This window comes from Canis lupus, chromosome 14 (assembly GCF_048164855.1).
Source record: "Canis lupus baileyi chromosome 14, mCanLup2.hap1, whole genome shotgun sequence".
Lineage (NCBI taxonomy): Eukaryota > Metazoa > Chordata > Mammalia > Carnivora > Canidae > Canis > Canis lupus.
In genome coordinates this window covers 39,922,888-39,950,777 of record NC_132851.1, presented here as the reverse complement: position 1 = coordinate 39,950,777, position 27,890 = coordinate 39,922,888, and the positions used below count along the sequence as shown (strand labels likewise).

Genomic DNA, 27,890 nt, shown 5'->3' with positions numbered 1-27,890 from the left:
TGCCCTGTTCTCCAAACCAGCTATAGGTGTGCATCTGTCGAGACTTACGATGAGATTTTACATATCTCATCTTTGAAAGTGTCTTTTTACACAGTTAGAGACTGTTAAATACTGATTATCAATCTATGAGCATCATTCGGAAGACATTTATCAAGTTCTCTCAGACTTTCCTCTTGGTATTTGCCTTGTAGAGGCCGCGACCCCACAGATTGCTGACCCTTGCCTAAGGGGAGATGGAAGCTCCTCCGTACACAGTGAGGTGGGTTTCAAAGCAGGGAGGTTTCCTCTGCTCTGGCACTTGCCTTGAGGTCTGAAGGCCCTGCTGGAACTGTAGTTCGATCTTGGAGGCTGTATCTGCCGCAAATTTGTGGGAAGGAAGTTCTTGCTTCTTATTTTAAGTTTGGACAGCATGGGACGTAGATAAAGCAAGTTGATGTTGTTTGTGATTCAGACACTGGTTGGCGGCCAAATGACTTGACTGCGGTGTTTGTTTCACATATAAATGATGTTTGCCTCACAGCTTTAGTTCGAATTCATTAAGAAGCATAAAATTTGCTCCCCCCCATAAAAAAAACAAACACACACACGTTCCAATCACGCAGTGTCCGGTCATAGTGGCTGGGAGAGGTTTCCTTATTCACAGCGTCCAGTGTTACCAGGGGGTTTCAGGAAAAGTGTCCCACCGTCGAGCCTGTGGGCTGGGGTCGGAGGGCTGGCGTCCTTGGGACAGGAGTCTGTGAAGCTGCCCCTGGCGGGCAGGTCATGGCCCGGAGGTGACAGGCGGCGGCCCAGTCTCTGCGGGGACTGGCATCCACCATTGTCATCAGGGCACCCAGCCCGCACAGAAGCCAGCGCGGAACTGCTCTGCGACCCGGTTATGTACGGACGCCAAAGTTGGAGTCTCTTAACATTTTCACATTCTGCCAAACATTTTTGGAAAATCCAGAAGCCATTCTGGGCCGCACCGTGGGCTCTCGGAAGCGGCAGCAGGCGGCCGTGGCCTGGGGCGGCGCCAGGCGGTCTCTCCAGGTGGCCCCCGAGGGCGCTGGGCCTGCCTTGGGCCGCTCTGCACCCTCTCTCTCCGCTCCGAGGCCTCGTTCCTGCCCCGGGAGGTGCCAGGTGCAGCCCTGGGGCCCCTGCGTGACCCCCCCCCGCCCCAATCGCTGCACCCCCCCCCGGGTCGTCCGTGGGCGCCCCCCGCGTGCCCGCCCGCCTCTGGCCGCCACTGCGCCTCGTGCCCCTGCCCCAGCCCGGGCCCAGCACAAGCAGGTGCCTCCGCGGGTGCGCAGCAGCCCGGGACCCTGACAGCACTGGGCCCTGGTGCCAGACGTGGAGGCGGGGAGGGCCCAGGGCACCCTGGCGGCATAGGACTCAAAAGGAGAAGGTCCGGGACCTGCAGGAGGTGACGATGGCCGTCTGGTGGCAATAACTTTGTGTTGGCTTTGGCTTTGAAGAAAGAAGAACCGTGTACCAGCCTGGCTCAGGCACAAGCGACAGACCGCTGTAAGCACAGAGAACAGACAGGTTGTGGCTGCCACTCTGGCCGACAGCTAGGGCTCCCAGACCTGCGGGCCCTTTGTCGTCCCCTGGTGTCCAGCCAAGAGAGGGAGTGATGCCCCAGCCGAGGTAGAGGTAGACGTGTGCGGGTGTCGCGCAGACATGTCTGCTTACATCACTGCTCCTGCTTCCAGCTGTTTCTGCTGCAGCTCGATTATGTGTTGGGAACTCAGACCACCAGCCCATGGTAACTTGAAGCACTCACTCATTCGGCTTTTAGAAGAACGTTTTTATTAGAGAAGCAGTGCACATCAGTTGTACTTTCTAGTACATATAGTTACACAGAAGAAAAACTTACAAACGCACTAAACGCACTCTCTCAGTTTTCTGGCATTTACCTTTGCGGTTTTGAAAATACTGCAGAAGTGTTTCCAGAAGCGTTCTGCGTCTCGGTATGAGCAGGACCGAGGCAACAGGAGCTCCCACCGCTAGACACAGGATTTGTTTCCGTTGTACTTGCTGAGCATGAAACTTTTTTTTTTTTTAAGATTCTTTTAAATTTATTTATTCATGATAGTCACAGAGAGAGAGAGAGGCAGAGACACAGGCAGAGGGAGAAGCAGGCTCCATGCAGGGAGCCTGACGCAGGATCCGATCCCAGGTCTCCAGGATCACACCCCGGGCCAAAGGCAGGCGCTAAACCGCTGCGCCACCCAGGGATCTCTGAGCATGAAACTTTAAACCCGTATTTACTAAACCCTTATACACATTAAGTCCGCCTTTGTACTTTCCGCTGCATTCCAGAATCTGCCACGCCCTCTACCAGTGCAGCTCTGTTTTAATTATTTACCTTTGTAGTATTGTGTGTATCTAATGGTAAAAATGATCTCTCCCATTATAATTTCTAAACTTTTTCTTAGTTACTCTTATGTGCTTATTTCTTTTTTTGGGTAAACTTTCCAAACACTCTAAGTTCTGAAAACATTCCTTCCTATCGGAAATGTTATCAGAATTAACATTAAGTGTATTAACCAATTTTGAATTATATCTTATATCAATTATATCTTCCTAATTATTGAGTTTTCCTGTTCAAGGAACCTTGTGCGTTTTCAAATTCCTTTATATACCTTAATAATAACTTATAGTTTTATTCATACCGATCCAACATACTCCTTTTTAGCCTATGCCTGGACTTTTATTTCATTTCTGTGGTTATTATTGCCGTGATGAAAGTGAGCTTTGCTCCCGACAAGAAGAGCTGTTGGTCTCTTGTATCACACGAGTGATACAGCATCACGAGTCTCTGCGGTGCCTTTAGTAGTTGTTCCATGGATTCCTTCGCTTTTTCTAGGTTCACAACGTAGAGTACGCTTTCAGCCTTTTACCACTAGATACTATGAAGGTCTTGAGTTTAATATGGGTTATTCTTGATCAAGTTAAGTAAATTTTCTTTTACTTCTGGATTACTGAGAGTTTTCAAGTCATAGACATTAATTTGACCACATGTTCTTGAACATCTGCCAAGATAATCACCTGCTAATTTATTTCCCAGATACTGAGTGTGTGTTGTGCTCTGCACATGCACTCTTAAAAAGTTTATTATCCCTAGGAGACTATTTCTCTCTTTTTAAAAAAGATTCATTTATTTTACTTGAGAGAGAGAACAGGGGCAGCAGCAGAGGGAGAGGGAGAGTCTCAAGCAGACTCCCTGCTGAGTGCGGAGCCTGACACAGGGTTTTGATCCCAGGACGCTGAGATTGTGACCGGAGAGGAAACCAAGAGCTGAACATTTTGCTGAGCCACCCAGGTGCCCCACTATGAGAGTATTTCTAACACTGCTCTGTCTCAGGTCATCTGGTCAAAGTTGTGGTTCTCACTAACCCCGTCACTATGGCCTTAGAGTAGAAGCCCTGTTCCAAGTCATCTGAGCTCCTAAGATCCAGGATGGAGCAGCTGATATCTTTGCCTGAACCCCAGCCTCTGGACGGGGGCGGTCTCTGCTGGAGGGCAGGTCAGTCTCCAGTCCATTTTGTCCAGGCCACATGCAATGAGGGTGGACTTAGGGCAGAGGAAATACCCCTTTGACCTGATGGAGGGAACAGTTCTGTGGGCTGGACACTGGAGTTATTCCTGAGACACTAAAAGAATGACACGTTCTTGAAAGTGAAAGATTATTATTTTGAATGTACTCTATTTTTAAATTACTGCACTTACGCTTCTGTCTTTTTTCCTTTTTGCTATGTTTCAGTTCTTCACCACCAGGAGTGTTCCTTGAGAAGGACTATGAGATTTACCGGGATTATAATGTAGATGGCCAGCTTCTTCACTACAGGTAGAACCCACTGGCTCACACTTGGCCCTGGCTCCTGACCTGAGGGTGGTTTTCCTGGCAGCTCCTGGGTGAGCTGGAGAAGAATCTGGCTCAATAGGAAGCAGCTAGCTGGATGTACATGGCATGTGGGGTCCCACACCTGCCAGAGGAACATGAGGGGCTGTGGGGCCACAGCACCATTTGGAGTGGTCCCCAGGTTCATGTGGCAGCTTTCAGGAAGCTGGAAGAAGCTTGTCACTGCCCAGCCTGGGAGCCACAGAGTGTTGCTCCTACCAGAGGAGTGAGTCCCTGGGGAACCCTCAGCATGCACTCTCCCCTGGAGCTCCAGGCCACACACCAGAGTGCTCCCCAGTTGAAGCTGGGAAGATTGGTATTGATCACAAGGAAAGAAATGGACATTGGCTTCCCTTAGTCCTGGGTTGGCCCTGCAGGGTATTGCAAGGTTCCAGAGATGACGGATCCCGGGGTGCAGCATCTATCAGACTGGGTGGGAGCTGTCCTCAGCCAAGTTGTGAGTCCAGGTGGGGTGCTGTGCCTCTGGGTGGCCTAGGTGCCCTCAGCACAGACCAACAGGAGTAATACCAGCACTGGGGAGGAACTTGAAGACCTGAGGGGCCTTTGGTGGCTTGCTCAGATGGTTCCAAGATCAATCTTGGTAGTGCTGACTGGGTGGGTTTGTTGATATGGAATGGAACCTGAGCCGACCTGGGCCCACCTGTCAGGGGGTGTGACCGTGGGTGTGTTTTGTAGCCTTGCTTCCATGTGCGCTTCAGTAAAGTGGGGTCAGATGGCTGGTGAGCCCTCAGTGCCCCTGCAGGCCGGGGCAGGCCCTCTGACTTGGTATTCCCTGGGGGATGGGCAGTGCTTTAGTGGTCTCTGTCAGAGTCCCCCCACCCTGTAGGATGCATGTGCCCACCTGGTCTTTGGTGGCCTGTTGCAGCCCTGGCCCTGCTGTCCTGGGTGCCACCTGAGCTGGATATGAGAACAACATGTTGCAGTTTTAGGAATAGAGGCACTCACCCAGCCAGCGTGGGAAGAACAGAAAGCTAAAGTTTATGGACAGATGAGGGAGGAGACTCTCCCCACCACACTGTGAGCAGGGTCTGTGAGGAGAAGGGGGAGCAAAAAGGAGTTTGTCCAAGGAGGCTTGTGTCGCCCAACCAAGGTGGTATTGCTGCTCAGGACCCCTAGCAGGGCAAGGCAACGATGGGATGCCTTCTAGCCCAGGCACAGAGGTGCATCTACGGGGCAGTTGGGGGGCTGCATAGTTCAAGCTGTTTTTCATTTTTTTCTTTTTCTTTTTTTCTTTTTCTTTATATTTTTTTTTAATTTTTTTTTCATTTTTTTCTTTTTAAAGATTTTCTTTATCTCAGGGGTGAGGGGAGAGGGAGAAGCAGGCTCCCCACTGAGCAGGGAACCCCATGTGGGGCTCGATCCCAGGACCCTGGGACCATGACTTGAGCTGAAGGCAGACGCCCAATCAGCTGAGCCCCCCAGGGGCCCTTAAGTTGTGTTGCATACAGAACGTCAGACGTACAATTTCTTGTCCACATGAGCAAGGCTCTCTGAGTTCCACTCAGCGTCGTTACCGAGGCTCAGGATCTGCATACGTGGCAGCCAAGGCCCCAAGGAGGTGACGCCAGAGCAGCTCCTCCGGCTTTGGTCCTGTGCGGTGCTTGCCATTCTCCCTTTGGAAAGAGGCCGTGGAGAAGCTCTCCAAGCTGAGTGGAGTTTCCTCTCTCTCTGCTCCTGCACGTCCAACACCCGCCTCTGCCCTGCCTGCTTCCAGCATTTCCCAGTGCATGAGGGGTTTTGTTCCTTCCCTCATGGTTTTAAAGAGTCACCGGACAACCAGATAAGCAACCATTTTATTTAGAGACAAGTGGTGACTGTCTGCTAGTAGAGTGATGGGGGATCAAGGCATGGGTGAGGACAGGCTTCCTGGGTTTGGGGAACCGTAAGGAGACAGGTCTGAGGGCCGGCCAGGGAGGTCGGACCGGGTAGAAAGAGTGGCCACGGGCAGCTGGGTCGTCTGGCCGCTCAGTGATCAGAGGTGGGAGACAAACAAGAGACAGACAGCAGGGCCTGGAAACTGGGTGTAGGGCTTCAAAGAGGGCTTCCAGAAGAAGAGTAGAGCATTGGGGTCAGGTGGAGACAGAGTTTGGGGCTGTAGAAGGGCCTGGCCTGAGGATGCCCGCGGAGGCTGCCTGCACAATGAAGCCCATCGGGGGTAGGCCCCTCTTGGCTTCCGGGCTCCTACTCTCTGTGACCAAAGGCCACCTCTGGGTCCTGGGGCCCATCTTCCCAGCTGTGACTTGGAGTCTATGACTCAGAGGTGCCTGCATGGGCCTCAGGCCTGCCTTGGCAATGGAAAAAGAGACTTCAGGAGGGGTGCTCAGTGCACACGTATGCTGCAGTGCTGGGCGTTGCCCCTCAGCCCAGGGGCATTATTTTTATGGTGGAGGGCAAGGCCACGGGTCTGCCTTTCTCCTGCCTCGGTCTCTCATTTCCACCCTGACTAGATGGAACTGCTCTCAGGTCCTGGAACACATGTGTCATCTGACCAGCAGGCCTCTCACGTGCTCTTGGCCTGTCTTTCCCACCCTCCTCATCCCACAGCACAGTCTTGATCGCCCACAACTGACAGGCCACAGGGTGCCTCCGTGAGCCACAGCCCTCAGCACCCTTCACCAGGCAAGGATCATTCTTTACCTCACAGCCCCTGCAGGGCCCTGGTACCAGGACTGGATCACTATCTGCCAAGCGGTGAAAAAAAGTGCAAAAGTAATGCTTCATGCTTGCTAAGTGTTTCCTGTGTGTCAGTACTGAGCTAAGGACTTTATCGTATGCACAGTATGGGACTTAATCCTCATAAGAATGAGTGAGGACACTGAGTCAGAGATGGTAAGTGATTTCCCCAAGCCCACAGCCAGGGAGCAACAGGGAGCTGGAGTCTAGTCCAAGATTTATGGATTCTGAGGCCAGTTGTGAGGGTTTGCTGGCCCCTAGCAAATTAACTGCAACCCTTCACTCTGCCTCCAGCAACCAGGAGAAGAGTTGCCAGGAGTGGGAGCCTGCATCCCAAGTCCTGTCACTCTCTGATTTCTCCTCAGGACAGTGAGGCCAAGCTGCTGGGCATCACTGTCATGGGCAGGGTCAGGTCCTGGCTGCACTGAGTGGGCCACATATCTGGTATGTTGGAGTAGGCTTCCTCCCAGCTGCCATGGACCCTCATGCTCTCAACCCCTATCTCACCGCATCGGCCCTCGTTCTCTGAGGCCTGCCTCTCCCAGCCCCAGTAGTGGGAAGTTATGGCCTTCTCCAGAAAGGGCCAACACCAATCAGAGGACAGAGGCAGAGGTGGAAAACTATAGAACTGGTTTAAGAAACTTTGGATTTCCACTTTTGCAGCAGTGAGTTATCTGAGACCAGCCTGCACACAGAGAACAAAACAGGGAAGATCATCTTGAAGTCATCACAGATCTACGAAGGAGTGAAGACTTGAGGGCTGAGGAGGGACCAGTGCAGCCCAGCCACATGTGGTACTGCCTCTCCCTCCGGACAGTTGAGAGGCTGAGAAGCTGAGCTGACCACTGGGTGGTTCCATGGCTCCAAACATCAGAGTTGAGAGGCCACAAAAAGGAGCCTTAGTTACCATTCCATGTTCCCACTTGGACTCCTGAAAGGCTATACTGAGGAGCAGGATGAGCCGTAAGTAGACCGACCCTCAGACCTAAGCCTCAGACCTAAGTCAGCTTAGTCCTAGGTGAAAGTCAAGCTGTCTGCCCTCTCCTCAGCTGCCTGTCAGAAACAAAAATAAATCCAGAGCCTCAAATAACCTCTTCAGTTTTTCACCTGAATCTCAGTCTAAAATTGTCTATGTAGAAAATCCCAAAGAATTGACAAAAAATTCTAAAACCAATAAGTAATTATGGCAAGTTTGCAGGATACAAGGTAAGTTTACAAGTCAGTTGCTTTCCTATGTACAAATGATGAACAAGTAGCATTTGAAATTAATACCATTTACGTTAGCACCCCCCAAAATGAAATACATAGGTATAAATCTAACTATGTACAAAACCTAAGTGAGGAGAAGTACAAAACTCTAATGAAAAATATCAAAGAGCTAAATAAGTGGCGAGACATCCCATGTTCATGGACAGGAAGATTCAATATTGTCAAGATGTCAGTTCTTCCCAACTTACTCCATAGATTCAGTGCAACTTCAGTCAAAATCCCAGCAAGTTATTCTGTGGATATCAGCAAACTCATTCTAAAACTTCTGTGGAAAGGCATAAGATCCAGAATACCAAACACACTATTCAAGGAGAACAAAGTTGGAGGACTAATACTACTCAATTTGAAGATTAACTATAAAGCTACCATAATGAAGACAATATGGTATTGGCAAAGAATAGACAAATAGATCAATGGAACAAAAGAGAGCCAAGAAATAGACCCGTAAAACATAATCAATTGATTTTGACATGGGGCAAAGGCAATTCAGTGGAGCAAAGATGGTCTTTTCACTAAATAGAGCTGGAACAACTGAACATCCACATGTAAAATGAATGTAGACACACTTTTACACTCTTCAGAAAAATTAGCTCAAAACGGATCACAACCAAATGTAAAACACAAAACTTACTCTTAGAAGATGACATGGGAAAAAAATGTAGGACACCTTGGGTGTGACAGTGATATTTAGATACAGTATTAAAGGCTCATCCATGAAAAATAATTGGTCTTCATTAAAATTAAAAATTTTGGGACACCTGGAGGGCTCAGTGGTTGAGCGTCTGTCTTCGGCTCAGGTTGTGATCCCAGGGTCCTGGGATCGAATTCTATATCGGGCTCCCCACAGGGAGCCTGCTTCTCCCTCTGCCTGTGTCTCATGAATAAATAAATAAAAATCTTAAAAAAAATCAAATCAAAAATTTGTGCTCTGCAAAAGACAGTGATAGAATGAGAAAACAAGTCACAGCCTGGGACAAAGTATTTGCAAAAGCTACATGTGATAAAGGACTGTTATCTAAAATATGCAGAGCTCGTGACCCTCGACAGTGAGGAAACAAGCAACGCAGTTTAAGAGTGGGCCAGAGGGGATCCCTGGGTGGCGCAGCGGTTTAGCGCCTGCCTTTGGCCCAGGGCGCGATCCGGGAGACCCGGGATCGAATCCCACGTCGGGCTCCCAGTGCATGGAGCCTGCTTCTCCCTCTGCCTGTGTCTCTGCCTCTCTCTCTCTCTCTGTGACTATCATTAAAAAAAAAAAAAAAAAAAAAAGAGTGGGCCAGAGACCCTAACAGACGCCTCAGCCAAGACGACACACAGATGGCGAAGACGCTCATGAACAATGCTCCGCATCCTGTGTCATCAGGGAAATGCAAACGAAGACACGAGATCCCACGACACACCTGGTGCGGACCAGGGCCGGAGAGCAGAGGCAGTGGCGCTTCACGGGACGGTTGGAAGATTTCTCACAGAACTGAATGTGCTCTGACCACATGATGCGGCACCTCGTCCCGGCGGTTACCCCGAAGAGGTGGAGACCCCATCCCTTCAGGACCCGAACGTGGATGTAACGTGGATGTGCGTAGCAGCTCTGTTCACGATTACCCGGAAGCATCCAGACGCCCGTGGGCAGGTGGACAGATGAACCGCGGGCCGACCCACGGCACTCAGAGGACAGGAGCTTGCGCGGGGACCACGTGGGGGAGGCTCGGCACGCGTCGGGGTCACAGAAGCCCGCCTGTGTGACTCCAGGTCCGCGACGTTCTGGGGACGGCAACACCGTGGAGGCAGATGAGGGGTCGAGGGGCGGGGGGGGGCAGTCAGCGCGGAGGGTCCAGGGCCGCGAAGCTGTCTGTGTGACCCCCCAGTGCCAGGACACGTGCAGACCCACAGAGGCCCGGCCCCTGGGGGAGCCCTCGGCGAGCAGGGCGCCGTGCGGCGAGGAGGCCTCGTGGCCATGGACCTGTAGGGTCATCGGCTGTAACGAGTGCACCGCTCTGGGGGGGTTGATAACTGGGCTACTGGACGTGAGGAGGGGGAGGGAAATCTCTGGATGTTCCCCTCAATTTTGCTCTGAAAAGCAGTTTTTCCATCTTTGCTCTGGAAAGCAGTTTTCCACCTGTGCCCAGGGGCCGAGTGTTGTGTGTGTGTGAGGGCAGAGTCTCGGGCAGGGAGTCCGCCTTGGAGCTCGCAGGCCCTTCCGTGGTTGAGAAGCAGACCCTGAGAGGCAGAGGTTGAGGGGCCACAGGCGGGTGCGGGACCAGGAGTGGGGCCTGTGGGGGAAATCAGATCGACTCCGGAGTCGGGCCTCCGGCTCTCATAGAACTAGTTGTGTGCCTGGTCCTGGGGTGACCAGAGCAGAGCCCCCCGCGCAGGGAGTGTCAGGACGGGCCCTGGGGTGGGGGTGGCAGGCCGGGGGCACGCGGCCTGGGCAGGAGGCCGCCTAGGAGGCTGCAGGGCTGTGTGAGGACGGGAGAGCAGCGATTGCAGGCCGCGCCGCCCAGGTGTCGGGCCCCACGGTGCAGGGTGCCCGGGCCGCTTACAGGGGCTCCCGGCGGCTGTTGGGCCTCTTGGGCTCTGACGCCAGACGCTGCGGGGCCCGGGCTGGTGAGTGGAGGGATCGGGCTGGTGGCTGGGCACAGCTGCACCTGTCCCCACCCAGCGAGTGACCGCACCTGTCCCCGCAGGACCTCCTCGCTTCGGTGGAACTCGGGCACCAAGGAGCGCATGCTCATCAAGGTCGCTGACCGGGAGCCCAGCTTCCTGGCGTCGCAGGGCAACGGCTACGCCCTGGAGGGCCAGGCCGGCCGCACCCGCCGGCCGTCGGGGGGGCCGCACTCGCCCAGCCTGCAGCAGTTCGCGCCGGAGCCCGACGGCCCCGTGTTCTTCCCCGAGCGGAGGCCGTCGCCCTTCCTGAAGAGGGCCGAGCTGGGGAGCTGCTCCCCGCTGCTGGCGCAGCCGCGCAAAGCTGCCGGCGACTCGCAGCCGTCGTCCCCACGCTACGCCTATGAGCCACCGCTGTACGAGGAGCCCCCCGTGGAGTACCAGGCGCCCATCTACGACGAGCCCCCCATGGACGTGCAGTACGAGGCCGGCGCCTACCCGGCCGGCTCGCCACAGCGGTCCCCGGGCCGCAAGCCCACCGCCTTCCCGCCGTCGCCCAAGCAGGGCCCCGCGTCGCCCTACCAGCAGCTGGTGCTCACCCGCCAGAAGTGCCCCGAGCGCTTCCTGAGCCTGGAGTACAGCCCTGCGGGCAAGGAGTACGTGCGGCAGCTGGTGTATGTGGAGCAGGCGGGCGCCAGCCCCAAGCTGCGGGCCGGCCCGAGGCCCAGGTTCGCAGCCAGCCCCGGCGGCGGCTCGCTGCCCCTGCAGCCCGGGCCCTGCCCGCTGCGTGGCCCGCGCCCGGGGGCCCCCCCGGGGGACTACAGCAGCATGGAGGGAGCCGAGCTGCGGGCCGCGCAGGATGATGCCATGTCCTGGTCCAGCCAGCAGGACACCATGTCCTCCGGCGGCTACTCGCCGGGCACACGCAAGAGGAAGAGCAGGAACCCGTCTCTGTGCCACGGCCCCGCCGACGGCCCCGGGGACCACGATGTCCTGGGCGAGCAGCCGCCGGCCGAGGAGCGGGCGCCGTGCGGCCCCGGCCTGGGCGCCGGGAAGCGAGCCGAGGGCAAGACGGCAGAGGCTGAGCCGTTCCTGGCGCAGGCACGCCTGGCCTGGGAGGCGCAGCAGGCCCACTTCCACATGAAGCAGCGAGGCAGCTGGGACTCCCAGCAGGACGGCTCGGGCTACGAGAGCGACGGGGCCGTGCCGCTGCCCATGCCTGGGCCTGTGGTGCGCGCCTTCAGCGAGGACGAGGCCCTGGCGCAGCAGGAGAGCAAGCACTGGCAGAGGGGCGCCTTGGAGAGGCTGGCCTTCCCCCAGATCCTCCTCGAGAAGAGCGTCTCGGTGCAGACCAACCTGGCCTCGCCGGAGCCCTACCTTCACCCCTCGCAGGTAGGGAGGCGCTGCCGGGCTCCCGGGGCGGCGGGGGGCCGGGGCTGAGGCCGGGCGTGTGCTAGCCAGTCACCGGGGGCTCAGAGGCCCCGCCCTGACGCCATCCGGGCCACGGACGCAGGGGAGTCGGGGCTGGCGGGCAGCCCCCGACCTCGGGGCCGCTGAGCCTCTGGCCTCCCGTCTGTGACCGGGCTCCGGGCGAGGCGCCCTGCAGGTGTGTCAGGGGCCCCCAGAGCCCTTCTGCAGCCAGGAGGGGGCGGAACCTCGTGCTGCAGCTGGAGCCACACAGGAGCCTGGCTTGCTTGTCCTCTCCGGTCAGCACCAGGTCGGGCATTGGCCGCTCCTCCGACTCACGTGCATCTCGGTCTGGGTCACATTCTGGAGGCCAGTGTCCTAGTGCTCCCTCCTCCCTTCTGCCCGCGGACCTCTCACACCAGTCTGCCACGTGAAGGCAAGGCTGAGGGTCCGCCCTGGCACCTGCTTAGAGCCTGCAGTGGTCAGAGGGCCTCCTGGGGTTGGGCTCCCGACCCCGCCAGGGAAGACCTGCCCAGGGTGGCCTTGGGAGGCCGTTGTCCCTGCCAAATGCCTGCGCAGGCTAGAGAGCTCAGAGTAGCGCTTCTGTCCAGGCTGAGAAAACAAAGGGCCAGTACGCCGGTGACGCCTTGGGCAGCTGTGCTGAGGCCCTGAGGGAGGCAAGGAGGGAGGCTTGGGACAAAACGCCTTGTGGAAGGGGATGGCGTGGCCCAACCTCACTCCGCCCATGGCCCCACATGGGGATCTCTGGTGGCAGGGAAGGCTCTGACAGGGAGGGAAGGGCAGGGTCGTGGACCAGTCAGTACCTACCACCACCCCGCATGGAGACAGCCGTGTAGCACCGGTGGGGACGGCGTCCCCTGGCATCCTCCCACCCCAGACCTGTCCTGGACACCCACCACCACCGCCACTAGTACCCCTCATTTGCAGGAATAGGGAGGGCACTTCTTACTCCTCAGGGTAAAGGTTGGAAGAGGGCCTCTGTGGTCCCCTCCCCTGCCTCGTGGGAGGACACAGCATGTGTCTACGAGGTGGGTAGACCCAGGGGAGGCGCTAAGCTCACGGCCAGCAGGGGAGGCCATACCCCTCTCCTGGCTGGGTCACGTGGAGCCCACAGCCCCTCACGGCCCCTCTTCCTTCCTAGTCTGAGGACCTCGGCTCCTGCGCCCAGTTTGAGAGTAGCCGGCAGGCCCGCAGTGTGATGCCCAGTGCCAGCTGCGTGTTCCCCACCTTCACACTGCGTAAGCCGTCCTCGGAGACCGACATCGAGAACTGGGCCTCCAAGCACTTCAACACACACACGCAGGGCCTCTTCCGACGGAAGGTGTCCATCGCCAACATGCTGGCCTGGAGCAGTGAGTCCATCAAGAAACCCATGATCGTGACCAGCGACCGCCACGTGAAGAAGGAGGCCTGTGAGATCTTCAAACTGATCCAGATGTACATGGGCGACCGGCGCGCCAAGGCCGACCCCCTGCATGTGGCCCTGGAGATCGCCACCAAGGGCTGGAGCGTGCAGGGGCTGCGGGACGAGCTCTATATCCAGCTGTGCCGGCAGACCACGGAGAACTTCCGCCTCGAGAGCCTAGCCCGCGGCTGGGAGCTCATGGCCATCTGCTTGGCCTTCTTCCCGCCCACACCCAAATTCCACTCCTACCTGGAGGGCTACATCTACCGGCACATGGACCCCGTCAATGACACCAAAGGTAAGGCCCGGGGCACCAGACCTCTCGCATCCTGGCTCTGCCACCGGCTCAGGGCAGGGCTGTGGCAAGAGCTTCCTGGTCTGCGCTGGGCAGGTTGGTGCAGGCAGGCTCTGCACCTCCACGCAGACACGTGCGTCCTCTGAGTGCCATGTTCTAGGTCCCCACTGGGAAGAATGACAGACAGTCCTGGACTGGGGTCCGCGGCCACAGGCCAACGGTTCAGGGAGGAGGGGGCTGGACGAGGGCTGGCCTCCATGTGTCAGCCAGCTGGTGCCCACTCTGCTAAGGCCTCCGGACCTGGTCACTCCGCCTGATGAGGGCAGGGAGGCCACAGTCAGGCCTGTGTACTAACTGTGTTTCAGCCATACTATGGCCTGGCGGGGTGGTCACCACAGGCAGGCTGGTGCCATCTGTCCTGGGTGGGGAAGAGACAGGAGGGCCTTGGAGCGGGGCTCCTGCGAGCAGGGAGGAGCTGCTCTGGTGACCAGGGATGCATTGACCCGGCACCAGGTCTGGCAAGACTGGCAGGCCATTGGGGCGCTGCAAGCTGGCCTGGCCCTGAGCCATCCCGAGAAGTCAGGTGTGGAAGCAGCCACATTCTGCCAAGGGCGCCTGAGGGCCGTGAATCAGGTTTGTCTGGCCCCAGATCTGGTCTCCTTCGGGGAGGACTCAGGGCCCCGGTCCTGCTTCTAGATGGTGCCAGGCGGGGACAGCCCGAGCCTGGGGCCACAGGCAACACCTGCCCCTGCAGCAGGCTGTCCACCACCCAGTCGTGGGCATTCACAAGGCATCGCCCTGGAACCAGCATCTCGATACATACGTGTGCACATACGTGCACACGCACATTATCTGGCTCAGGTGCTGTGGACTCCTCGTTGAGAGTGACTGTCTGTGTTGGTCTGTCCAGGGCGTTGCCCCAGCCCGGGTGTGTGGAGCCGGGTGTGTGCACACAGTGATGGGGCTACAGCTGCCCCGGCAGGGGGAGTCCTAGGGAAGGTGTGTCCAGTACACGCACCGTCAGCCCATCAGCCATGGGGGGGCCGGATCTTAGAAGCCATGGGATTTTCAGTTGTTTTTTTTGTTTGTTTGTTTTAAGATTTATTTATTTTGAGAGAAAGAGAGAAACAGCTGAGGAGGGGAGGGGCACGGGGAGAATCCTCAGGCAGGCTCTGCTAGGAGGCGCCCAGTGAGGACCTGATCTCACAACCCATGAGATCGTGACCAGAGCTGAAACCCACAGATGGATGCTCACCCAGCGGAGCCGCCAGGCGCCCCTAATTGAGGCATGTGGTTTTTTAAGCAAGGTCACTGAACACGGCAGAGGGCGTCCCAGGTGGTTTCCCCCATGTGCAGAACACGCAAGCTGGTGGGTGGCCTCAGTCAGCCTTGGTCTTCCTGGGCCTTTCCAGGAGGAAGTGAACCCCCATTAGCTTCATGGTTCAGCCTGTTCCACAGAGGCCTTGAGGTGTGTGTCTACTGCTCAACACACAGCCCCTGGGGGCTCAGGGAGCGCTTGCCAAGTGACAAGGTGAGTGAGCAGTGAATGGACGAGGCCAGAGGCTCCTGAGGCCATTCCTGCCAGCGCGCTGGGACTCCTGTGGGGAGCTTGAGCTCAGGCACCATGCAGGGCCAAGCAGGACACTCCTTATGGCGCAGAGGTTTGTGGGCTTTCCTCCTAGTGTCTGCACTACGGGGATGGGCATGGCGTGTATGAGGAATGGGTGGTCAGTTGGACGTGTGTGGCTCTGAACATCTGCCCACACTGAGGGAGGCCCACGTGGTCTCAGCCCGCAAAAGGAGATTGGGTCTCTGTGGTCCCACCAACAGGAGCCTGCTTCTAGGCTCTGGGATCTGATCTCACGTGTATAATACAGGGCTGCCTTCCAGCCAGAAAACAACCCCTGGACCATTGCTGGGTGGGCATCTGTTCTAGGCTGTGCTCAGTGTGGAGCCAGTGGAGAGGCCGGTGCTCCCTCCCACAGGCACATCAGGAACAGGCGTGCTGCTGGCTGGTGTTCAGGAAGGCAGGTCCCATCAGCCCACAAGGATGGAGCCTGTGCTTGCGGAAGGAAAATTGCAGCCTCTCAGGGTCACTGAGCCCAGCTCCCGAGTGACACTGCACCCTGAACCGTGCTGCCCAGGCCTCAGGGAGCTTTGATTTCATCTTCCAGCACATATGTGACATCTTCTGTGTGGTCACTATCACAAGGGACCAAGGCTCCAGTGAACCCTAGTTCACCTGTCCGCTAACCCCCAGCTTAACCTTGTCCTATACACAGTCACGCCTTTGTGCCAGCCACCAGCAGGCTGCTTTCACAGCTCGTCTCATCAGGCCTTCCCTCGCAGGCTTTCTGCAGACACCACGGACGGCAGCTACCCCATGTGCTCCTCGCAGCAGCACTGTGGACGGTGCAGACCCTAAGGAGTTTCCTTCACCCTTCATGTGTTCAGTAAGACGTAAGGTTTCCATGTAGAGGTGTCAGATGGAACACATATATTTACTTGGAATCTACCTCGATGTCCTGCCAAATGAACACGGAAGTTATTATTTATTTGTTTATTCGTTCATTCATTCATTCATTCATTCATTCACTGGCAGAAGGAGAAGCAGGCTCCTCAAGGGGAGCCCAATGCGGGACTTGATCCCGGGACTCCGGGATTATGCCCTGAGCCAAAGGCAGATGCTCAGCCGCTGAGCCACCCAGGTGTCCTGGGAAGGAATTTTTTAAAGAAGAGGAGAAGGGGCTTGGGAAATGGTGCAGCCACTGTGGAAGACTGTTTGGCAGTTCCTAAAAAAACTGGAAATAGAATTACCATAGGGCCCATCACTTCCACTTCTTACCAAAAAAATTTGGAAACAGGGACGTGAACAGATAGATACTTGTACAGGTTCATGGCAGTATATTCACAACAGCCCAGAAGTGGAAGCAGCTCAAGTGTTCGTCAGTGGATGAGTAGATAGATAAAATTTAGTCCATCCACACAATGGAATATCATTCAGCCTAAAAAAATGTAGGGAGTTCTGACACATGTACAACATGGATGAAACCAGAGAACATTATGTTCAGTGAAATAAGCCAATTCAAAAAAGTACTGTGTGAGTCCACTCATACAAGGCCCCTAGAATATTCATATTCATAGAAACAGAAAGAATGGTGGGTGCCAGGTGCTAGAGCAGGGACAGCTGGAGACTTGTTCATTGCCTACAGAATTTCCATTTGGCCTGGTGAAAAAGTTTTGGAGATGGAGTATGGTGATAGTTGCGCAACAGTAATAATGCACTTAATGCCACTGACCTGTATAATTAAATATGGTTCTAATGGTAAATTTTGTACTTTTTACCAGGTGTATATTTTACCACAATAGAATGTGTATTTTATGTATACTTTACCACGATAAAAATAAGGATACCCACAAGGACAAAGAGAACGAACACTGTTTTGGAAGCTGAAAAGTGCAGGAGCGAGTGGTGGGAAGCTGACTTATTCAGGCCAAGAAGGGTGGATCCCAAGCAGTGACAAAGCTCAGAAGCTGAAGCAGGTAGCAAACCCTTAAAAGCTCCACAGTGGGTAGAGCCAGCTTTCTCTAGCAGAGGTTTGGAAGGTGTGTGGTCTTGAAGCTGAAAACAGAGGACTGCTTGAAAGTCTGTTTAAGAAACAAAGCAGCTACCGTAGAGTAGGCAAGAGCATAGATTCTCGGCCAGAGCATTTGGACTCCAATCCCAGCCATTTTCAAGACAGGTCTCAATAAATGGTAAAGAAGGCAAATCATAGAAAGTGTCACAACAGAATTGACTTAGTAATCAGTAACACAAAGATATCTGGAAAATCCCCAAGTACCTGGAAACTTTTTTAAAAGCGTACTATTGAATAGCCCATGGGTCAAATAAAAAGCTATGGGGAAATTAGGAAGTATTTTGAACTGAAAGAAAATGAAAACAAAACATATGAACTGTGGGATGCAGCCACAGCAGTTGTTAGACGGAGATTCATAGCATGTGAATACCTGTGTTCTAAAATAAGATCTCAAATCAGGGGCCTCAGTTCCTATTTTAAGAAACTTAAAAAATAAACCAAAAGCAAGCAGAAGAACGAAAATAATGAAGATCTAAGTAGAAATCAGTGAAGGCGAAAACAGAAAAACAATGCAGAAAGTCAGTGAAACAAAAAGCTAATGGAGAAGATTGATAAGATTGATAAATCTCTAGCCAGACTGATCAAAAAGAAAACATAAATCACCAATATCAAGAATGAGAGATGATGTCACCGCAGATTCAACATGCAAAAGGATAATAAGGAAATATTATGAACAACTTTATGCCAGTATATCTGGCAGTTTAGAGGAAATGGATTCCTTGAAAGACACAAACTACCAAAGATCACTCCATAAAAAATAGACAACCAAAACCACGTATCTATTAAGGAAATTGAATTGGTACTTAAAACTTTCCCACAAAGAAAAATAAAGGCCAAAATGGCTTCACTGGTGAATTTTACCAATTACAGCAATTCTTTACAAACTCGCTGAGAAAATTGAAATCAAGGGACTATCTCCAAATTTATTCCATACAAAAATTATAAAAGGACATTACCAAAAAAATGAAAAACACGGACAGTATCCCTCCTGAACATAGAACAGAAATTGTTAACATTACTTAAGCAAATGGAGTCCAACCATGTATAAAAAAAGATAATGTATCTTGAGTGAGATTTATCTGAAGAATGAAAAATTGGTTTCACACTAAAAAATCAATCCATGTAATTCGCCAGTAAAAAAGAAAGATTATGTGATCATCCCAGTAAGTGTAGAAAAAGTATTTGGCAAAAATCCAACATTTCCATTCCTGATAAAAATTCTAAACAAACTAGGAACAGAAGGGACCCTCTTCAACCGGACAAAAGGCAAATATTTTTTAAGACCCTACAGCACCCAAAAGAATGGAAAATGAGAACTCAGATACCTGTACACCCATGTCCATGGCAGCATTATTCACAATAACCGGAAAGTGCAAACAACCAAGGTGTCCAGGTGCGTGGATAAGCAAAATGTGGTCTATCGATAAGTGGAATATTTTGCAGCCATAAAAAAGAATAAAGCTCTGATACATGCTATAACGTGGAATAACCTTGAAAAAGTTATTCTAAGTTAAAAAAGCAGATACAAAAGGGCAAACACTGTATAATTCAACTTCTATGAAATATCTAAAGTAAGCAATTCATAGAAAGATTAGAGGTTACCAGGAGCTGGGGGAGGGGGAATGAGGAGTTTTGCTTAATGGGTGCAGTGTTTCTGTTCGTGGTGATATCAGAATTTTAGAAATGTGGTGGCTGCATGACACAGTGTACTAGATGCCACTAAATTGTACACTTAAAAATGGTTAAATGGCTATATTTTTATGTTTGTATTAAATTAAAAAACACAATTAAAAAACATCTCTAGGGATCCCTGGGTGGCGCAGCGGTTTGGCGCCTGCCTTGGCCCAGGGCGCGATCCTGGAGACCCGGGATCGAATCCCACATCGGGCTCCTGGTGCGTGGAGCCTGCTTCTCCCTCTGCCTGTGTCTCTGCCTCTCTCTCTTTCTCTCTGTGTGACTATCATAAATAAATAAAAATTAAAAAAAAACAAAAACAAAAAACAAAAAAACATCTCTAGCCAGCATCATACTTTTTTTTTTAAGGCTTTATTTATTTATTCATGAGAGAGACAGAGAGAGACAGGCAGAGGGAGAAGCACGCTTCTTGTGGGGAACCCAATGCGGGACTCGATCCCAGGACCCCGGGGTCACGACCTGAGCCAAAGGCAGACGCTCAACTGCTGAGCCACCCAGGTGCCCCGGTAGCATCATACTTAATGGTGAAAGACTGCTTTCCCCCAAGATCGAGAACAAGGCAAGGACCTCCAGCCCCCCTGCACCTGCTCCACGTGATGCCAGAGGGCCTAGCCAGTGCAAAGTCATGGAAAAGAAATAAAAGGCATCCAGAAGGGGAAGGAAGTGTGCAATTGTGTCTATTCACAGACCACACAGTCTTCCACGGACCTATAAAAATACTATAGTAAGTGAGAATAGCAAGTTTGCAGGATGCAAGACCAATATATAGAAGTTAATTGTGTTTCTACATAGTAGCAACAAACTACTGGAAATGGACATTTTAAAAATACCATCTCGGGGCGCCTGGCTGGCTCAGCAGGTGGAACAGGTGACCCTTGACCTTGGGGTTGTGAGTCTGAGCCCTACATTGGCTGTAGAGATTAGTTTGAAATAAAATCTTAAAAAAATATATATCCACAGTAGCATTTAAAAATAAGATACTAAAAAAAAATAAAATAAAAATAAAAATAAGATACTTAGGGATAAGTCTGACAAAAGATGTCTGAGAGTTCTATGCTGAAAACTCCCAAATGTTACTGCAAGTCAGGAAGGCCTGAGGTGGAGAGAAATACCATATTCATGAATCAGAAGACTCACTTGTATCAAGATTTTACTTCCACCTAAATAGATGCAGATTCAACCCTAACCAAAATCTTAATAGTTTTTCTTTTTAATTTAGAAATCAATAGGCTGATTCTAAAATCCATAGAAAATGCAAAGGACCTAGAATGGCCACAATAACCTTTGAAAAAGAAGAGGGAGGTTGGTGGACTGACCATATCCTGCTTCAAGCCTTGTCATGAGCTCCAGGAGCCAGGAGAATAAGCTGTTGATGTAAAGGTAGATCCGTGGGGCAGAACAGAGTCCAAAACTCAACCGAGACTTACGTGGTGCACTATTTTGCACAGAGATGCAGAGGCACCTCCGTGAAGAAAGGGCATTGCCTCCTGCCTCTGGTGCCGGGACAGCTGGTGGCCAAACGCAAAAAGAGATGAACTTCAAGGATGAGCCTCCTACTCTGTGCTGTCTGCAAAAACTAGCTCAAAATATCACAAACCAAAACATAAACCCTAGAAACTGTAAAGCTAGAACGAAACATAGACGCTTCTTCTCGAGCTGGGCCGGGGTTTCTAGGTGTGATGCCAGAAGCAGTCTGTGCAAGAGGAAACCCTCGATGCCCTGGAGCTCCTGCTCTTCGGGAGATGCTCACCAGAGACAGGCGGTCCCAGCCCGCGGGGGGCCTGGAGGGAGGTGTATATGGGCGGAGCCGTGCCTCTGTGGGCGCCCCAAGGGCGGGGAGCGCCGCACCCCCAGGCCTGGCTCCTGCATTGTTCTCCGTCCAAGGCACCGGCCGCGGAGAAGCCGCGGGGTCGCCGGAGTAGCCGGCCACAGGCTCCCTGCGGCCCGAGCGAGCAGAACCTGAAGACGCTGCTTCCTAAGCCATGGGTGCCGTGGCCCGTCCACAGGGGCATGCTGCTGGCGGGAGTGCCTCAATGGGCGGGCCGCGCGCCCTGGGGGGCGACTAGGTGGCAGGCTGCCTTCGCAGTCGGAGAAGAGCCTCCGGGGGCAGGCGTGGAGGGCCGCCCTGCTGGGGTGCTGTGTGCGGAGTGCGGAGTGCTGGCAGCGCAGGTCAGGCCCAGAGGCTGCTGGGGGGCTCCGCACCCTGCCCCCGGCCCGGCCAGGAGCCTGAGACCCCCGAGGGCAGACAGCTGGGAGGCGCCCCCCGGCCCTCCCCCGCCCGCCTGCGCGCGAGGAGCAGCCCCGCCAGCCCAGGACCCCGCCAGCCCGGGACCCCACCGGGCCGTGTCCCTGTGAGGAGTCCTGAGGGGCCCCCCCCCGGCTGCGGCTGCGGCTGCGGCGGGCGGCGTGGGCTGACGCGCCCGACTTTGTGTTCTGTGGTCCTCACGGCTCTGTTTGCTCCCCAGTGACGCAGCATATGAGAGCGCTCCTGGAAAGGAACAGTAAGAAGAAGCCCAAGTTGAGAAAGAAACCCAAGCCTTATGTTGAGGAGCCGGATGGTAGGGCCTCTCCCGCAGCCTGGGTGCAGTCTGCGCAGCTCTGCTCTCCGGCCTGGGCCGCCTGGCCCCTTTCTCTAACCGCTTCTGGGCTGGAAGGGGTGTCAGTGGGGTGGCACTAACCATCGGGCCTGGGGCCTTCCGGGCCGGCCGAGGCCCCGGTCGCGGAAGATGTGTCTGGGGGAGGCCACACCCGCCCTGTGCCTCTCTCCCTGGTGCTCAGAACAATTTCCAACTTGCACGCTGGGCGCTTGGTGGGGAAGGGCGAGGACAGACTGGGCAAGGCCGGCCGGAAGCACCCCTAGGTGAGTGCTGAGGAGGGGCTTCCTTGGAGGGAGCCCAAGAACTTCCTACCGTCCCACCAGCCTCTCCCTTCTCCCCGGGCCCTGGCTCGGGACCACAGCCCCATCCCACCACTGTCCAGGCTGCAGGGAGGCCCTGTCCACCCAGGACTGAGCTGTCCCCGGGGGGGGGGGGTCTCACTGCTGTCCTGGCACTGGGGCTCTGGGACCGGCCGCTGCCCCACCTCGGGCACTCCCCCCACCCCTGGAACACACACGTCCTCCTCCAGACGAGCCCCACTTCTTGTGCCAAGCCCCACTTCTTGTGCCGGTACCACCCAACCTCGACCCCCCTCCCCTGGGAAGCTGGTGGCTACGCGCTGCCCTTGGTGGAGGGGGTCGCTGCCCTCTGGCCCCAGGCATCGGAGCCAAGTGGGGGGGCCCTGAGCTCCCGCCAGTCCGGGTGTGGGGTTGCCGCAGGGACAGGGCTCAGCCTGGCCCCACGAGATCCTCTTGTGTAGCGAGGGTGGAGCCGAGGCCCAGGACCCGCAGTGCAGGCGCCAAGGGGTGGCCGGGGTGGCCTCTGGTCCCACCGCACAACTTATAGGCCCAGGGGCGGGGGCGGGGCGGGGCAGACTGTGGGAGAGCCGCCCGACTGTCCCTCTGCAGCCGGGCCCCTGGAAGGCATGTCCTGGGGGGCCCGAGGCGGAGCACCCACGCCATCGTGAGGATCTCCCGGGCTGGCCGTGGGCGCTGCACAGCTCGGTCCTCGGGAGACCCCCCCTCCCCCTGGTCGTGGCCCGGGAAGCGACGCCCGCCACGCGGTGCAGGGTACGGGGGCTGCCGGGACCCCCCCCCTCCCGTCCTAGAGGGGAGGACGCTGAGGCCCAAGAAGGCCGCCTCGGGACCAGGACCACCCCTGGAGAGGCAGCCCCGTGGGCGAGGCCCTGAGACAGGGGTTGGGGTGTTTGTGTCGCTGGGGCGCGCCCCCCCCCGTAGCCGCCCCCCTGCCGTGAGGCGTCCGAAGGCCCAGTTAGCTCTGGGCGCAGTGTCCTGAGCTGGCCTGGGGGGCTGCATCCCAGGGACCCGAAACGGATTCCCAGGGACAGTGAGAACGGTTGCTGCTTACGGTGACGACACGGTCCTATGACCACTCAGACGAAGATTTTCGTGGGCTAAGACCCAGGTCCGAGGACCCCTTTGTGCTTCCTGCACAAGAACCTGCTTCCTTTAAGAGAAGACTGGGTTATTTGGATCTGAGGCTGGGGTCGGCAGGCCGGGGCCTCCGCGGCCCCCTCCCAGCCTCCCCTTGACTGGTCCACGGCCCCGGGGCGGGTGCTCCCAGGCGAGGTCTCGCTCCGTGTCTTGGGTTCCTTGCAGCTTCTCTTGCGCCTGCCTTCCTGGGCCAGGAAAGATGCCACCCGGGGCACACCCGCCCTGCGCGGGCTCCTCCTCCCTGCCCTTCATCCCTGTATCTGGACACTTCCTGGCCAAGGTCCCTGAGGCCCCTGCTCTCCAAACGCTCCCCCCCCCCCCCCGGCCGCCATCCCGTGACTGCCAGCCGCAACTGCTGCCGGGCAGAGCTAGCCCCTGCCCAGAGAAAGGAAACGGGCCTCCCTCCCGCCTTCGGCCCCTGGGCAGAACCCAAAGGTGTCTGTGTGCTGGCCCTGCAGGGACACCCGGGCTCAGGACACGGGGCGTCCCCTCCATGCTCCTCCTCCCCATTGCACTCCCACCATCCTGTCGGCCTCCCTTTCCGGGACTCTGGCCCAGGCAGCCCGCGGCCACGCAGCATCCCTGGCTGGAGGCAGGGCTATCGGGGAGTTGGGCCTGATGACCAGCTACCCCAAAGCCCCCTCCCCAGGACTGGCCCCAGGCAGTGGGCACAGAGCACCCCTAGCCCTGTTTCCTGTCAAACGGCCCTTCTTAGGGACTCCCCAGGGCTGGGGCCCGTGTCCTGCCTTTCCTGGTAAAGGTGGGAGGGGCGGGGGGGCTAGCAGAGGGGTCCCTTCCCCAGCGAGGCTCCTTGAGGTGCGGGAAGGGTCCCTTGCCTCTCTGTGCGGGTTTCTGCTCTAAAGGACTCAGCCCAGGAGAGGGGGGACCCCAGGGCTCTTGCGGGAGCGGCCTCTCACCCCTCCCACTCTGGCCTCTCAGCCCCTGCGCCCCACATCCACAGCATGCTGACCGGTGCCCGTTCTTTTCCAGGGGTGGCGATAAGCACGTATGCCAAGTACTGTTACCACAAGCTGCAGAAGGCGGCCCTCACCGGAGCCAAGAAGGTATGAGCATCCTCCGGGCTGGGCGGTCAGGGGGACTGGTCCAGGGGGACGCGTCAGGGATTGGCCTGCTCTCCTAGAGCCCACCAAGGCAGGCAGGCAGCCAGGGAAGGCCGTGGGCACAGGCGGGCAGGGCCAAGTGACGGTGAGGTGCCCTGTGGCCACGGCACCAGCTGCCCCAGGCTCACCCGTGAGCAGGCAAGAGACCACCCGTCTAGAGGGGACCCTCACACCCTGGCCGACTGCCTCTGGGCCCCGGGGAGGCCTGGCCTGGGACTGCAGGGCAGGCTCAGAACACCACCATGGGCCCCTTCACTCACGCTGGGCCACTCACCTGGCCATCTTCCCCTTCCGTACCCCCGCCCCCACTTCCACCCAGGCAGCCCCTCAGGCCCTCTGGAGGCTGACCCTTCCTGCCAGGTCTCGGAGCCTGGCCGTCCCTCCCCTCTTCTCCCCCCACCTCCACCCCAGGTGGTGTCACCTGGTCCACTTCAGCCAGCCTGGCCCCTCTGTGGCCCCAGGCAGCTCTCATTCCAGGAACCACTCCCACCTTCCTCCCGTGTGACCAGTGGGGCCACCTGAAGATTTAGGGTGTTGTAGCTGGCCCAGCAGGATGCCTCTTCCCCAGTGACTTGGGGACCAAGGAGTTGGGGTGCCCTCAGCTCTGTGCAGGTGCCTGGAGTTACCAGGGAGAGAGGGGAGGGTGGCCAAGCCAGGGGCAGCCCTGGGAGGGATACAGGGGGAGGGAAGGCTGGGAGCAGCGCCGCGGGGCCACACCAGGTCAGAGCGCTGGGCTGTCTTTGCAGGGGCTGAAGAAGCCCAATGTGGAGGAGATCCGGCACGCCAAGAATGCTGTGTTCAGCCCGTCCATGTTTGGCAGTGCCCTGCAGGAGGTCATGAGCATGCAGAAGGAGCGATACCCTGATCGGCAGCTGCCCTGGGTACAAACACGTCTGTCTGAGGAGGTGCTAGCGCTCAACGGCGACCAGACGGAAGGCATCTTCAGGTGCCCTGCTACCTGGGGCCCGGGTGTGAGGCCTCGGGTGTGTCTGCTGTCTCAGGCAGGCACCAGGACCACCGGGCCTCCTTCCCTGCCCCAGCCCTGGGTTTTGGGGCCAGGAGACCCATGCCCCTGTCTGGGGATAGCCAGAGGGGACCCCACAAGAGGCTGTCCTGTGGGTGGGAGGAACACCCTGGAGCTCACAGGCCATTGTGCAGCCTGGAAAGGCAGGGCAGGTCCCCATCCCCAGGGGGCAAGTCAAGGAACCCCCACCCCGGGTGTCAGCATGCCTGAACTTAGGAGGGTCAACCGGGGATGATGCCTCTGTAAAGATGGCCAGTGGGGTCCCAGAGGGCACTTGAATGGCAGGGACCCTAGGCAGGGCCTGCAACAGGAGTCTGGGCGGCAGCCAGCAGGTGGTGCTCACCTATGAATAGGGATGACAGTCCCTGCCCCATGGGGAATAGCACAGGGCCTGCTACCTGCTGTCAGGACTCACTCCCCGAGAGGAGAGCTGGGAAGTGAGGCTTGTGGGTTTGAGCCTCAGTGGCCCCACTGATGAAGGCATCGGGGGGCCGGCGGCTGTCTCTCTCCCCGATGGAAGAGAGGCCGGCCGCATGGGGAGGAGCCTGACCCAGGGCAAGGCAGAGTCCTCCTCGGTGAGACCCACCCTTGCTCCACAGAGTGCCCGGGGACATTGATGAGGTGAACGCCCTGAAGCTGCAGGTGGACCAGTGGAAGGTGCCCACAGGCCTGGAGGATCCCCACGTCCCTGGTGAGCCCCCATTCGGCTAGGACGCACGGCCCCCCGGGGGCCTCCCTCGGGCCTTGCCTGCACCTGCCCTCACCCCTGCACGATCCACCAGGGCCTGGGTCTGTGCAGCCTACCTAGGCCCGGCGACCCTTTCCGGTCCGCACCGCCCCCTGTGGGAGGGTGCCCGCCCTGCAGGCCGCGCTGAGCGGCACCCCGCACTGTGTCCACAGCTTCGCTACTGAAGCTGTGGTACCGGGAGTTGGAGGAGCCCCTGATCCCGCACGAGTTCTACGAGCAGTGCATCGCGCACTACGAGAGCCCCGAGGCCGCCGTGGCTGTGGTGCACGCGCTGCCCCGCATCAACCGCCTGGTGCTGTGCTACCTCATCCGCTTCCTTCAGGTACGCGCGGGGCGCGCCCGGCCCCGCCCCCCCCCCCCCCACGGCCACCTGTCCCGCCCCCTGCGCCTCGGTCCTGCCCACCCACCCCACAACCCGCTCCCGGCCACGCCCCCGCCCTGACTCCCGCCTCCGCCCCTCTAGCCGGGGCCCCGCCCCCCGACTCCTGGCCACGCCCCCACCCCGCTTCCGGTCCACCCACCTGCGCCTCGGCCCCGCCCACACCCAGCTCCCGGCCCCGCCCCTCTATCCGGCACCGCCCACCCGCCCGTGCGCCCTCGCAGGTGTTCGTGCAGCCCGCCAACGTGGCCATCACCAAGATGGACGTCAGCAACCTGGCCATGGTGATGGCGCCCAACTGCCTGCGCTGCCGGTCGGACGACCCGCGCGTCATCTTCGAGAACACTCGCAAGGAGATGTCGTTCCTGCGCGTGCTCATCCAGCACCTGGACACCAGCTTCATGGAGGGCGTGCTATAGCACGGGGGCCCTAGGACCGCGGGGGGGAGCGCAGGGGAGCACGCGGGGAGGGGGGAGGGAACGCCCCGGCCGCGGAGGCAGCATGCCAGGCCCCCGCCGTGCCCGCCCCACCCTGCAGGCCCCCACACGCCGCCCCCCGCCCAGTGGCCAGTCCCGTGGGCCCCGCCCCGCCCCCCGCCGGCCGGTCAGCCCCGAGAAAGTGCCTTCTGTTTCCTGGAGCCAAGTGACACTGCCCCTCCCGGCCGGCCTGAGAGCACACGCCGCCCGGCCCCGGGGCCAGCGCCTCGCCGGGTCTCCATCCCGGTCCGGCCTGCAGCCACCGCCACCTCCGTCGTCCTCCTCCCTCCTCCTCCTCCTCCTCCCTCCTCCTCGCCCCTCCCCCCGCCCCTCCCTTCTTCCTCCGTCCCCCCTTCCCCTCTCCCTCCGTCCCCCCTTCCCCCCTCCCCCCCCTTCCCCTCTCCCCCCCCTTCCCCCCTCCCCCCTCTCCGCCACTACCTGAGTGTGGCCGCCTGCGCGGAGGCTGCGCGGGGAGGGGGGGGGGGTTGGGGGGCGGAGCGCAGGGCACTGGACTGTCCGTCACCAGAGCAGGGCCCGGCGGGCTTTCTGGGGGGGGGGGCCCAAACCAAAGTCCTCTGGGGTGGGGGGCAGGGTTGGGCAGGCATTCTTGGGGCAGGGTGGGGGAGGGGCAAGAGTATTTTTCTTCGTGTAACTATAAATTCAGATTCTATCCAGCACACCAACCCGCCTGTGTATAAAGATATAGAGGGAAAGATATAAGAACTAAATTTGCTAATGACCTAGTTTTAACCCAAATGCTATTTATCTCTGAGCCGTCCTAGCCTGTCCTCCGTGCGGAGCAAGTTGACATCACTCCTTCGTTTTCTTCGCCACTTTCTTGGCTTCTGACCAAAAACCAAGCCGTGTCCACCCGCGTCTGGGACCCGCGGGAGGAGGGACGGGCCGGCGGGGCGGGGGCACCTCGACTCTCAGTTTGTACATTTTCCATTTTGGAATTTTGAGTTCCGATTGTAAAACTTAATTTCTCCCCAGTTTATATATATATATATATATATATTTTTTAGAGTTGAGTTTTTATTTATTATTAAAAAAAAAAGCCCCGCCGTTGCCGGGTGTCCCCTGCGGCGCCCCGAGCCGCGGGGTCTCCGGGCCAGACTCGCCCTGACGCATGGACCCCAGAGGTGGCAACACTTTGTGTGAATAAAGTACTATGGACACGTGGAGG

General features: G+C 56.9%; 1 protein-coding gene and 1 long non-coding RNA gene across 6 annotated transcripts in view; one reads left to right on the top strand and one right to left on the bottom strand.

Annotated features, from left to right (window-relative positions):
* Positions 1-27,886, top strand: part of ARHGAP39 (Rho GTPase activating protein 39) — a 90,188-nt gene extending 62,302 nt beyond the window's left edge. Inside the window, exons 4-12 of one of the 5 annotated variants that reach the window (XM_072775476.1) lie at positions 3,746-3,829; positions 10,528-11,836; positions 13,014-13,575; positions 21,371-21,463; positions 23,947-24,020; positions 24,824-25,023; positions 25,701-25,792; positions 26,002-26,171; positions 26,453-27,886. In XM_072775476.1, coding sequence (XP_072631577.1) covers positions 3,746-3,829; positions 10,528-11,836; positions 13,014-13,575; positions 21,371-21,463; positions 23,947-24,020; positions 24,824-25,023; positions 25,701-25,792; positions 26,002-26,171; positions 26,453-26,647 — 2,779 coding nt within the window. In that variant the 3' untranslated portion in view covers positions 26,648-27,886. Of the gene's footprint in view, positions 1-3,745; positions 3,830-7,325; positions 7,541-10,527; positions 11,837-13,013; positions 13,576-16,920; positions 17,116-21,370; positions 21,464-23,946; positions 24,021-24,538; positions 24,690-24,823; positions 25,024-25,700; positions 25,793-26,001; positions 26,172-26,452 lie in introns of those variants that run through there. The other 4 variants (XM_072775478.1, XM_072775477.1, XR_012007239.1 and 1 more) reach the window with 4 other exon arrangements.
* Positions 14,648-21,182, bottom strand: LOC140604310 (uncharacterized). The gene is made up of 2 exons (XR_012007265.1): positions 20,333-21,182; positions 14,648-16,097 (listed from the first exon to the last, which is right to left on the bottom strand). It is a non-coding gene; the product is annotated as an uncharacterized lncRNA (long non-coding RNA).
* Positions 27,887-27,890: the final 4 nt, after the last annotated feature.